Source organism: Dermacentor variabilis, chromosome 7, assembly GCF_050947875.1.
Source record: "Dermacentor variabilis isolate Ectoservices chromosome 7, ASM5094787v1, whole genome shotgun sequence".
NCBI classification, from domain to species: Eukaryota; Metazoa; Arthropoda; class Arachnida; order Ixodida; family Ixodidae; genus Dermacentor; species Dermacentor variabilis.
The window spans coordinates 86,286,223-86,299,952 of NC_134574.1; the positions used below are offsets into that span (position 1 = coordinate 86,286,223).

The 13,730-nt window shown below is 45.4% G+C and overlaps 1 protein-coding gene across 2 annotated transcripts in view; it reads right to left on the reverse strand.

Moving 5' to 3' along the window:
* Positions 1-13,730, reverse strand: part of Cmtr1 (Cap methyltransferase 1) — a 120,418-nt gene that overhangs the window by 40,730 nt on the left and 65,958 nt on the right. For both annotated transcript variants that reach the window (XM_075698728.1, XM_075698727.1), the window contains 3 exons: positions 9,997-10,093; positions 8,435-8,567; positions 221-406 (listed from right to left, as the gene is read on the reverse strand). In XM_075698728.1, the coding sequence (XP_075554843.1) occupies positions 221-406; positions 8,435-8,567; positions 9,997-10,093 (416 nt within the window). The remainder of the gene's footprint in view (positions 1-220; positions 407-8,434; positions 8,568-9,996; positions 10,094-13,730) is intronic.

Sequence of the window (13,730 nt, forward strand, 5' to 3'; positions counted from 1 at the left end):
TTTAATTCAAAGTTCATTTAGTTTAAACAAGTTTTTGGGCCCCTTCCAGCTTCAATTATTAAGATTCGACTGTGTTTCCATGTTTGCTGCAACTTCGTTACAACGAGCTTGAATTGTATTCCGAGACGTGTACCACAACTGTAGTTCGATGACGAGTTGCGTTTGTGACCAAGTCGTGCCCCTGACCAATTGCTGCCAGAAGCCTAGCTCACGCACCCACCTGTCATTTGACTCACGGATGTACTTCGCGAAGACAGCATCGTCGTTGATGACTTCCAGGGGCACAACCTCCACTATATCAAGCTCGCTCATGACACTTGAAATCTCCTTGAAGCGACAGGACAGCTCATACATGTAGTCCTCGATGTCCTTGGTGTCCGGCCGGCGCCACTTGCAGACGATGTACCTGCACATTCCCAAAATTAGCGGTTCTTTACTTGTCCCAAGTCGGAGAGCAGTCAGAGGACAACTCCAAGAATAGCTCCAGCTTTGTATGACAAGCTTTAGAACACACAGTCAAGATGCGCACTGTTAGGCGATAGAAAGCAATAGGAGGATTAGCAATATTTTGGCAGAAATTAGGGAGCTTTAGGAGAGGGACGCCCACACCTAGGGTCCCGCTAATGAATAGCACCTTGCCACTGCAGATGTGCTAAATGCAAACCTTGGTGTTTGAATTAATACTTGGGCGCCCCAAGCTTTGTTTAAACAAACATGGTGGTATCCATCCTGATGACACCTGCTACCTTGCACCAAATCTGACTTGATTTCTGAGCAACTGGTAACATTTGTGACAAAACAACCCTGATAAACATTATCACTTAAATAAAGAAGATTAAACAACAAATCACTACTGTTTTTGAGATTGTTTGTGGATCAAGAGCTCACATCCTTGAAGCAAGATGCTTTCGGCTCGTGTAGCCTAATTTGGAATTGCCTCGGCTGATTGTGCAGCTGCTTTTGCATTGCTTCCAACAAGAAAACCAAGACTGCCTTTGTGGCAAACGTCTCAAAGACAGATTATTTATCTAAGCACTGCCTCTCTGGCAATTATTACTTCAAGCAATAATCGTAGCATTAGCACGATGGTCACAATAAAGGTGACATTTGTCCCGTCATCTTTCTGGCAGCTGTCATCTTAACACTATGGTTATTGCTTTAGGTATGAACTGACTAGCTTGATATGAAGTTTTGACCTTTCACATAAGGCTTTGAGCCCACAACAAATGCACATACTACAATAATTCGTTATTTTATTTCTTTAACACTGCTTTTAGAACTTCTTTCTGCCGCCATAACAGCACTGCGAATGCTTTATGCTATTGCGAATCTGGAACCGTACACAAAAGGGCATCCGCTTTAAGTAACCCTCGAACCCAGAGCGGTCACTCGGGGCACCCCGAGCTGGTGTGCCCCTGCTCTATAACTCCCTATTAGGGGGAAGAACTAAAGTTTGGCATCTCAAGTCTGATGCCAACAGCCCAAAAATTGCCCCCTCAATGTTATATTCGTCTTAATGTTACACAAAGGTTATTGTAGTACAGTTAAATCTTATATAACAAACTTCAATACAGTAGAACCTGTCTATATCGAACCCGTTTACATATCAAGTTATTCTATATATCGAACAATTTCTGGACACGGTATAGTTACAATGAGTATACATAACAAAAATTACGCTTACATCGAACAAAAATAGCAGACTCCCAATATATCAAACGTCAAGGGGCAGAAAAGTGCCCCCAGAAGTTGGCTTTTCCTCGCGGTGGCAAGTAAACCCGGTGGCGCAGCTCCACCCAACCGCTCTCCCTACCGTGACCACGCTGCCTCAGGCGAACCGTCAACACCCCTCTGCAAAAAATGATCCTGGCCTGCCCGCAGCGCTTGCTCAGACAGCGAATCAGAGGCTCTTGTGCCCTCGTGCAATATGGCAAAAGTGCGAGTTGTCTCGCGGCTTTTCTGGTTCATTGTGTGTGCGTCTTGTGGGCCTTCTCCCGCAGTGCTGCCGTGATGAAGCGGCAGAATTCGCCTTTTGTTACGAAGCTCGAAATCATAAATAGGGTCGAACGCAGTGAGAAGTCGGATGTCCCCGCAGTGTGCAAGATTCCAAGGAGCAGTCTCAGCACGATCTTGAAAAATAAGGGGGAGATTAGGGCTAATGCGGCCAAACTGACGACCTGGTGCCTATGGTGCCCAATGCATATGCACGGCCGTGTACGAGCGGTTCATCCGAAATTGCTTCAGCCGTGCTAGAGCAATTTCAACTATTCACCAATTTAGTACTGGAGATTGCATAATCTCGAGTTTTTGTGACCCGTTGGAGCGAGAGGCAGACGAAGCATTCACTCCCCACTGCCAGCGCTTTTCATGATAGTGTCGCCCCAGTGCGGGTGTAGCTATCAGCTGCGGGGGCAGATTGCATGAGAAAGCGCGGCTGCCTTCGCTAAATTCGTACTGCCAATGTAAAGATATTGTCGACATGGCGTGAAACCGTATCATTCATCACAGACTCCCAAATTCATCAAAATGAATTGTTTTCTCTTTCAAATTTACTTTTTGGTATTGTCCGATAATTGGGAAAATTCTGCAGCCTCTTTCTTTGTAAGAAAATCGATCGGCAACTGTGCTTATTTTCATAAAAGGGCAAATTTCAATATAACAATATTTCAATAGAATGAAGCAAATTGCCGATTTTACCGACTTTGTTATATCGAGGTTTACCTGTACTTTGCCCCTATAATAAGAGACATGCAACGTTGAGTACTATTGGTGCTGCGGGTGAAGCGTGTACTAAGACAGGGTACTTTGGAATTTATCAAAGAAAACAGTGCAAACTGCTCAAGTAAAAGCTGCATAATGAAGCGCGGACAAAAAAAGAGGCACAGAAACAAGAGGCACTTGCAAAGACTTCCAACTCTCGTGTCTGCAATTTTGTGTCTGCAGCATGTGTCTATCGTTTCTGTGCCTTCCTTCTGCGCACCTTTCATTGTGCAGTTTTTACCTGAAACCGATATGCATCAACTAGTCTGCCACTACAATGCTTTATTGAAGGTGGAGCAAATTTCATAATAGCTGGCATTCAACTATAAACAACATAAAGAACACTGAAACCCATACAAGTTCCTCAGAACTTTAACGTTTATTGAATGTTCCCCCTACTTAAAGTTGAGAATTACTGCCCTTGCCATACCGTTTGCTATAGCCTCCTGGTCAGCTAGCCCATTTGGTAGAGAGTGACTACCCCGGAGAGAAATGGCATTCAGTTTTATCCATATATGAGGACAAATTTTCATTTAGCTGCAAAGCGCTTTCTTTTTTTTTTTTTCGAAGAACACGAGTGGGTTTTATTTACTTACTTTATTATGCATACCTATTATGCTTGTCATTATTGTAAGGTGGTTTAGTTATACAACTTAATAATCAGCATATTGAAAAGCAGTAATGCAATCAACAGGAATAAACACAAAACAAACAATGAACAGCCACGAAGCAGCAAGAACAAACAAGCACTTCTAAAGGAAAACAGTAGCTGCAAAGAGCTCTGAGTACTACAAACAACAACTTTTTGCTGCCAAGCATAAATTCACACATCCAATTCCCAGCGCGACTCTTTGGCCATAACTGGCCCTTGCGCCATTAAAAACCTCATATCATCATCCCAGCGCGACGGCCACATTTCAATGGGGGTCATGCTCATCCATTTACTTGCACGTTGAAGAGCCCGAGGCATTCAAACTTAAGGAGGGACGTGGCGTTCAATAACAACTTTCTTATTTCTTCCTGGATTTTTGTGAAAAATGGGAGATTTATCAGCAACGTTTCTGTGATAACACTGTATAAATTTCATAAAAATATCTTTAGAACTTTTTATGTATAATGTTTTTCTTCTTCTGTCCTTGTTCCAAGCCTGAATCACTTAAAAAATACGATAGGGCACTGTGCATTCCAAGATGAATGGTTGAAGTCGTGACATTTTTATATTTTTTTTATTTGCAATTTTTTTAGTTCTCATTTTTTAAGAGGTGACTGTAGCACAGGCACGTAGGCTGTGAGCAAGTAGCCGAATCGTTAATTGTAGTAAAGTCAAACTGCAAAAGCAAGTGTTATGCCCTGGACAGTAAATCCAGGAATACAGGAGAAAAAATGGAACTGAAATAGACCTAGTGGTCACGAAGAAATCAGTGGTACAAGCAAAACAGGAAGCAAGAAAAGTCATTTTGAGAAAAAGGCTTTCAAAGTTGTACCTTAGATTTTACATTATCAAAAGGCACTGGGGTTGTAGTCTTTTGCGTCCTCTTCAGTGCGCAGCTTCTTGAGTTCCCTGCCTTTGGTTTGATGTGCCTTGCTTGACTTCTTTTTTTCGGCAAGACATCCTTTTCCACTGCTCTGCAAAGAGCGTGTTGTCCCGGTTGCAGTCCAAGTGTTGCACAATACTCAGCATATCCATGGCGGGCCCCAGCATTGTATCTGCAGACTGCCTCATGGACAGCTGTCTCTGTCGCAACCAATGATGCGTTTTTATCTTTTGGCAGCAACGACCATATGACCGAATGAAGGCTTTCGGCAGCATTTTGGGTTTTTTTTCCCTAGGCAACAGCTGAGGTGCTGCATGTCAGAAAGGCATTGGTACACGGGCAGCAATGCATCGGCAACATGCTTTCCAAGCCGGTACTTGTCAGGAGGTGGAGGCTTCTTCTCTGCTTCTGCAGCCTGATGTTGGCACCAACTTTGGGGCCCCTGCGGGAAAAGGTCATATGGGGGTCTTCATCGGTAGATGTTATATGATGTGTTGGCATCACGGCCTTTTGCACGTCTTGAACATTGTCGTTGCCATGCAGAGCCATGCCATAGTAATTTGTCAGTTTCTTTATTTAATCTTGAGTGAAGCCACCTTTCCCTCCAAGAGGTTGCCTTTTCTTGCCTTTTGCGATCAGAGCACCCAGAGCCGTCCCCATTCTTTTCTTGACATCATTAATGCAGTCCTCCATTGTAAATGGAATAAATCCATAAGTCTTGTCCTGACAGAGTGCTACAAAGGTTCTACTGTAACCATCACAAACAATGTTTGTATATCACAAACCATGTTTGCTAAGGGACCTCCTGAATAGAATCAATGCTGCTTCAACCTCCATTCTGCCACCAGAGTTTACATCTGCGTTTTTTTGGCAGACGTGTGATGCTTTCCAATCATCATAGCCTTCATCCCCTTCTTTGGGGCCAAGCGTGCAACCATGGCATCGGTTTGATAGGACCACAAAGTCAAGCACCAGTCCTGTGAAAAATTCTATTATAGTGCCGACAACTATGTGGGATGTATGGCCATGTGTTAACCATGTCCCATCATAAACCACTGTTATGTTGTTATTAAAGGTAGAATCCATCTCCCTGTAGACACTGCGCACTGCCACCACAGCATCAGAAAAAATATTGGCAGCAGCTGTCTCACTGGCAGGTCTGAATTCAGCCTTGAGATGTTTCTGAAATGTTTTATGATGCAACCCTCTATGAGAGAAATTCATTATTGACCAGAAATTGGTCAAAGTCGTTGCCCCTTTGCCAATACTTTTAACAGCTGCACAGCTCTCATATTCACATCAAAAATTTTGCAACCTTCCTTTCACGGCGATGACCACCCCTTCGCAACAGCGCTGCAAAACGCGCACGTCAGTATCACTTGCGTTGCTAATCCATGTCTTGTTCCCAGTTGAACTGAAAGTCCTGGTTGGGAGAACTGCTGGCACTTAGATTTGCTGAGAAGGGCGTTCACGGCAGTCATTTGAACGATGACAAACTCCTCTGTACCGGCAAGCACCTCGCCTTCACCCGTCAGTTGCATTTTCCGCGCGGTCGCTGACACCGAACTTAGTTTTGCTGGCACTTTCACAGCGACCTACTGGGATGCTTCGGTCGATACAAAACGCAGCTCCAGGCGCGATCGCTGGATGCATCCGACGATGTGGAACGTGGCACGACAAGCTCAACGGTGCCACTGCTGCTCACATGAGATGTTTCGCCCGCGTAAGTGCAAGAGAACGACTCCTCAACATCGTTGACACAAGTAGGTATTCCGTCCACATGTGAAGTGCTCGGCAGCGGTTTCTCAACGGCATCATCGGCACGCGTACACATCCTGCCCGCATGTGGAGCCCTCAGCTGCGTGGCTGTGAGTTCTGCGCTATGCTGCACAGTACTTCCCACGGGATTTTGAAGCAGTCTTTTTCGCTGTCGGCAATTTTCGCTTACAAGTGCCGTAAGCATGAGCCGTTTGTACTTCAGCGGTCCCCAACCCATGGTCACCAGTAAACTTGCGAAATTACACCCCGCAAGCACTGATAAATGTATCGCGCTGATATGCCCAGAGTAGCGTATCACAACACAAACCAGCTTCCGAAACTATGCTCCCCACACATTGGCAGCGAGCCAATATGTCCAGAGGCACATATCACAATAAAAGTCAGCTGCGTTCCGCAAGTACAGTAGAACCCCGCTGTTACGTTCCTCACTGCTGCGTTTTCCCGGCTGCTACGTCGTTTTCATCCGGTCCCGGCATAGCTTCCATAGGATCCAATGTATAAGGAACCCCGCTGTTACGTCGTAGCTGTGAAAACGTTCCCGCATGATACGTCGCAACTTAGCCCCCCGAACCCGCCTGGGCTAAAGTAGGCAACGCGCTCCAACCGCCATTTTGGCTTTTGACGAGTTTTGGCCGGGCTTGGCTATGGAACTGGCTGCAAGAAGCCGCACGCCAGTTCGAGAGGCCGCCATCGAATTGGCGTGCGGCTTCTTGCAGCCAGCTCCATAGCCAAGCCCGGCCAAAACTCGCCAAAAGCCAAAATGGCGGTCACATACGACGACTACGTCGCCGTGGATGTTGTTGTCGGGACGTCAGAGTGTCAGAGCATCGCCGAGATCGATGGGATCTCGGTCGCGAGTGAAGTCGCAGACTGCGATGCACGAGCCGCATGATGCCGGGGAGTTGCCAAATCGTAGCTTTCGAAAAGCCGTTGCGGCTCTGGACCTCCTCCGCAGGTACGTCGCACCTCACAGCGACGCTGACAGCAATGCGGCCTTCCAGGCTATTGAGAAACGTGTGGTGATTTCTAGCGAGCGAAAGAAACGGCAAGCCACAATTCTGGACTTTTTTTTAGGTCCTAAGCGCACTCTGTGGAAATAAATTGTCTATAGTTGAAGCTGCACTTTTTTTCATTCATTTTCGGAGCTTTCCTCACTGTTGCGTTTTCCCAGCTGTTACGTTTTTTTTTCCCGGTCCGGTGAAAAACGTATGAACGGGGTTCCACTGTACTAATGAATGCGTCGAGCCGATATGCCCAGAGTAGCATATCACAACACAAACCAGCTTCTGAAACTGTGCTCCTCACACACTGATGGCGAGCCAGTATGTCCAGAGGCGCATATCGCAACACAAGTCAGCCAAATTCCGCAAGTACTGATGAATGCGTCGAGCCGAAATGCCCAGAATAGCATATCACAAAACAAACCAGCTTCCGAAACTATGCTCCTCATGCAATGACAGCGAGCCGATATGTACGCAGGCGCATATCACAACAGTCAGCTACGTACGGGAAGTACTAGCGATCCTGGCGAGCTGAGATGCGAGGAGGCGCTTATCACTTGTGGAGTCCGCTGCCGAAACTATGCTTCATACGTGCTCACGAACGATGCGAGGCGATTGTCAGACGCGCGAGTCACAGGCGATACAAGATGTAAGCTTCTGAAACTATACACCGCACATACATACGAACATCGCACGCCGAGAGACATGGCCTGTGCGTGGCGGTGCAGTAGCAGAAGACGAGCACCACCGAGACCAGTGGCGAAGCTCCAATTGGCCACGTGATGGGCGTGGCCAATCGGAGCCCTCGAAATGGCCTTGAATCATTTCCTTTTTGTGCGCTTGCTTCTGAACGGAGGAGGCGGCTGGCATGGCAAATTTAAAGACGGAGAAATGCGCTTTCCAACACTGGCAAATGGCGGCGCTCGGTTGCTCTGTTGCGGAGATATCGTGGCTTGAAAAACGCAGTTCTTTCGTGATTTCCGCGGAACTTTTTTATCATGTTGGCTGCTACAAAAACTTTTTTGAGCACTTCTACGAGGTTTTCAGCGTTCATATTCCGGAATCGGATAAAAAAAGAGTTATAGAAACGGAATATATGCTTTTAAAAAAAAAATCATTTTTTGGTCATTTTTTGCAACACGAAAGCCGTGTCCCCCCTTAATCAGCAGCCCTCCACAATGGCGTCTCTCGTAGCCCCAGCATCGCTTAGAAATGTTAAATACCATTTTTGAACTAATCAAACAACTTTTAGCTCTGCACATCTATCGAGCACATCCCACTTTTCCTTTTAACATATCTTCCCCCATAACCAAGTTCACCATGCAAATAGCTGCACAATTTTCTATGTTGTAAACTTGCCTTTCAGAATTTGCAGGTCGACTCGTGTTTGGCTTGAAAATGCAGACGTGCCTGAATGCCCGGTACATCAGGTAAATTAGACCGATACTGTACACGGTGAAGATGTCGAACAGCTTGCAGACAAAGTGACCCCCTAAACGAAAAAGGCCAATAGACAGCGATATGAAAGAGCAAACTGATGAAAACACACTCCACATGATTTGCCCAATTCTGCTTCTTCCTCTTAATGTTAAGCAGAATACCTCCACACATTTCACCTCTAAGCACTAGTCTTCAATCTTTTACTTCATAGTAATCAGTGGACTACACATAGTGGAATCCCTTTAGTGCGAACCTGTTTAATTCGAATTTCTGGTTCATTTGAACTAACGCTATGGTTCTATCTGGATTATGTCTACTTCAATGCATCATAACGCCTCATGATTCGAATGCATAACATGCAGTGCTGCCGACCATGCTCCTAGCAGAGCACTAGCTCGCACAGTGGTGCTTTTGACCCGGCAGTATGGCCGTGCATTGGCTGCTGCTTCCGTCCCTGTTGCAAGTGCCATATTTTGGTGCGTGTAACCAGCAACAAAATTTTTGTAAATTTGAAAATAAAGTCGTGGTGAAGATTACATTTGAATTTTGCCTTGATATGCGGCTTCACAGCAGCTAAAATTTTGCCTAAAGGTGTGGCTTCACCGTACTACACCGCAGTGAAGCCACATTTCCCGAACTTGCCATTTGTGTTCAGTGCGCATGTGCCACCTAACTCCACGCTACAGATAGTTCCTCCATTGAATGAGCTGCCTTTAATTTGAACCACATTTGATTTTAACAAATTTTAGGGCTTCGAGTTCAAATTATTGACATTTGACTGTGTACCAAAGTACACTGCATCATCAACTATGTACTGTGCAGCAAAAGCTAGGGCTTGTGTCAGCCAATCAGTATTGAGAACTGGCATTCTTTTTCAGAGAAAGGAGGAGGGCTTTCCCACTGTGTCCAATCCTCTGTGAAGCTCCCTTTCAGTCGGTGCCGCATGGAGGGCAATGGGAGACCGAAATCGGAGATATTACTGTTTTAGTTCTCTTTACTGGTTGGCTGACATGACCCACAGCATCTACCACACTGCAACAAGTTGAGTGACATGTTTGAATCATCCACATGAAATGTAGAAATAATAATAAAAAGGGAAATGAAATTCAATGAAATGACAACTTTCCAAACCCACAACCTCCTCACAATGCATGCGACACGGAGGTTGTGGGTTGGGGCTCCTATCAGTAAACTGTCTACTCCACTTTCATTTCCCTTTTTCTGATTATGTTTACATTTCAATTTCAAAATAACATTTTTAATGCTTTTCTTAGCTTTATTGTCTTTGGCTTTGTCATGCAGTTGTTACAAACATGAGAGTAAAGTCCTCCACCGCCACGTGTCATAAAAGTTCAGAAGCAAATAATGCAAAATGAAAAAAAAAAGCAGCAGGGCAAGTAAATTTATTTGTCCTGCTGCATTTCTTTTTCACACAAATGAAAGGTAAAAAACAAAAAGCTGAATGAACAAACAGAGCTCACCTGTTCTCAAGATAGAGAGTGCCATGTAGAATTGGCACAGGTAAAGTTGTTTAGACAATATTTCTTGGATGTTTTCGTTGCCCTCGACTGAGAAGCCCTGCAACAAAACAAAATTAAAAGGTGACGTTGTTACAGGGGTGTTTGAAATCTTTCTCAACTTAATTAACTTGAAAAAGAGGATTCACTAAGCCATCTTGAATTGTGCGTCGATAAAGAGCTTTAGTAAATGACTCGGCTTGCATATTATTACTGAGTTTGTTCAGTGTAATATTTAGGTTTAAATACAAATCAGAACAGTTTTTCCCAACTCTGTCTCCTAATTTGGAAGCTTTCTTGTTTTGCACGTGCAAAAAAAAGAAAAAGGAAATGTACCAATAAACATTCTTTAAGACAAAAGAGAGACAGTGGGAAAGTTAGTGTTCATTATAGGGATTTAATAAATAAGGCGAATGTATTTCTGTTTTTATTCACAATGCTTTTAGGGCACAAAGAAATTTTACACCAATGGACAAGAATGGAAATTTTACGCTAACTTTTGTAAGAGAGCCAATTCACCCAGAGGGTGCCAAATTCAAACAGACATCTAAAAAAATGAATATTTCTTTGACATAAGTAAGAAACACTATTCGTATGAGAGAAAAATTGCATAACATTCTTCAGGCAGATTGGCAATGGTCAAGCACAACCGCTATGAGGTTACGAGATTTAGGATAAATTAGCCCATTAGCTGCTGCTCTGCAGACATGTATATGTGTACCTCAAAAAGGGCCACAGAGCTCCAACTGAGAACACCTATGCTAAAGCGTTAAAATCAAAGCCAAAAATACTGTCACATTGTGGTGATGGTGAAAAACACAGCTGCAAGAACTATGAATCACGAAACTAACTCTTTATTGGGTGAACCTGTGCCCAGCAAAACAAATGGCACTGAAAGCACAATGATAGCGGAGAGCGCAGTCGGCGATCTTCGAAATTTGAGCAATGGATCAAGCGCATTGGCTTTTATACATGACTCGTCGAAGGTTCTATATTCGCGGACAACTTTTCTTGGCTATGAAGCTGTTACGATGGTTGACGGGCGGAGGTAACACCCCTCCCGTAGTGAATGAGAGTCGTACCAGCCGAACAACGTCGGGTTTATTCACGCTCGGAAATATAAAAGAAAAGGTAAGGGGAGAGGGAAGGTGTTAGAAAGACTGCGCACGCATGCACTAGAGGAAATAGCTCGCTTGTCAAGTTCATGGGTTACCGCATTTCTTCACCCTTAGTAACCAAAACACACAGCAGGTTTCTTTGATCGTGCGGAGCGACATAGCTCCGGTGGTTGCACTTCTGGTATTCTCTCGGATCGTTCAGCTGCCCTTGGTTCCTTTAATACAGGGGAACCTGTTGTAGGAAGCCTCGACAGGTTGACGGCTGCTGGGGTTTCATCTATGCTCCACTTACAAACTTGATCCAAGTGGTGGCGAACAAGCCCGTCCGCAGTCTTAACATCGAGGAGGCGAGCACTGGAAGTAGCTTCCACAGTGCCCGGGGACCACTTATCGCCGGCTCCGTAATTTCGCACGTACACATAGTCTCACGGTGCAAAGTTCCAGCTCGAGTTATTCGCTGCTTTGGCAGGGCAGGCTCTGGAAGGAAAAGACATGTCCAGTCTCGTGCACAACCGTTAACCTAATAGCATCTCTGAAGGAGAAGGGCCTGCTTGGTGTGGTTCGTTTCAATAATGGCACAACACCTGGGCCAACGACGTTATGAAGCAACCACCTCCTATCTTCAAGCCTTCTTTGATGGCATGCACGGCTCGCTCGGCTAGGCCATTACTCTAAGTGTAATAGGGAGGTGTCCGAATATGCACAATTCCATTTCGCTTCATAAATTGTTCAAACTCCCATGCTATGAATGGCGTCCCATTGTCTGACACGATCGTGTGCGGTATGCCAAAACGGTTAAATATCGTCCTGAGGGCATTAATGGTGCTGTGACACAGGAAGCGCCTCAATCCACTTTGTGTGTGAATCGACGACTACCACTATCATCTTCCCTTTTATTGGTCCCGCATAGTCTATATGCAAGCGCAACCACCTTTCGCGCGTATCGGGCCAATTTCACCTGAGGCATCTTTCACCTGAGGCATCGGTAACGTTTGTACGCAGTTGTGGCATGTCACAGCAATGCGCTCGATGTCATGCTCTAAGCCTGGCCACCAAAATAAAGACCTGGCTTTTGCCTTCATAGCGGACATGCCTTGGTGGGCTGCATGGAGTAGCTTTAGCAGCTTCCCTCGTGCATCTGTCGGCACTACAAGGCGATGACCCCAGTAGAGCACTTCTTCAGTAACAGACAGCTTATGCCGCTTTTTGTGGAAATCTGGCATTTCTTTCGTTTGCGTGTGAAAACTGCATAGCCAACCTTTCCGTATGTACTTGCGTACCTGTGAGAGTACCTCATCAGTGATGGCAAGTGCTTCGAGTTCCTTTAACTGCATGACAGGCTGATCCTAGGTCTGTACAATTTGGGCCTCATTCTCCTGGTCCGCTTCTTCCTGTAATGGTTGACGTAAGCGGCTCAGAGCATCGGCATTACACATGAATTTTCCAGGCTTATGTTGCAACCGATATCGGTAGGCCCCGAGTATGATAGCCCATCGCTGAATGCAGGCAGCGGCCATAACCGGAGTTTGTCTGTCCGCTTTTAGGAGACCCAACAATGGCTGGTGGTCAGTTATTAGTGTGAATGGTGTACCCAGCAGATAATCTCAGAATCTCATGACACCATAGACAAGAGCTAATGCCTCATGCTCGATCTGCGAATAATTCTTTTCTGCAGCAGTGAGCGTCCGAGATCGGAATCCTAGGGGCTGATACTGTCCTGCAATTCGATGGAATAAGACCGCTCCCACGCTGTAGGGTGACGCATAAGCCTCCAAAAATAGCTCTCTTGCAGAGTCGAAGTGAGTCAGCACCGAAGCGGAACACGATGCGGCTTTAGCCTTCCGGAATGCATCATCCTCAGGCCCTTCCCAAGACCATTTCTTTTCCGGAAGTCGGTACAAGGGGCTGAGGAGCGTGGATAGATTAGGAAAGAGTTTGTTATAAAAAGTAAGCATGCCCAAAAAGGACTGCAGCTCGGTAACTTTTCGAGGAGTCGGAGCCAGCTTAATTACCTCGATGTTCTTCTCTGATGAGTACAGCCCTGCCGCATCAATTCTGTGTCCTAGACACGAAACGGATGCCTCGCCTAGTCGGCACGTCCGCCCGGAGCTTGATGCCATATTTTCTGAAACACTGCAGAATTACTTGCAGATTCGTATTTGGCTTATCCTTCGCATCTGCTATTAGGATATCATCTAAGTACGCTTGAACTCCTGGAAGGCCTTGCAGAACATACTCAATCGTTCTTTGAAAAATCGCAGGTGCGGATGCAATTCCAAATGGCAGCCAATTATAGCAGTGAGTGAGTGTGAGTGTTTATAACAGCTAATTTACGAGAATCTTCGTCTAGAAGAATTCGGTTGTAGGCATTAGGTAAATACAAGATGCTGAACAGCTGTCCACCACGAAGTGTAGCGAGAATGTTGTCCACTACGGGTAGAGGATACCTTTCTATTTCAAAGAGTGGGTTCAGTGTTACTTTAAAAACTCCACAGATACGAACTGTCCCATCGCTTTTTAATACGGGAACCACCGGGGTTGCCCATTCTGCATAGGAAACAGGCAAAATAATGCCCACAG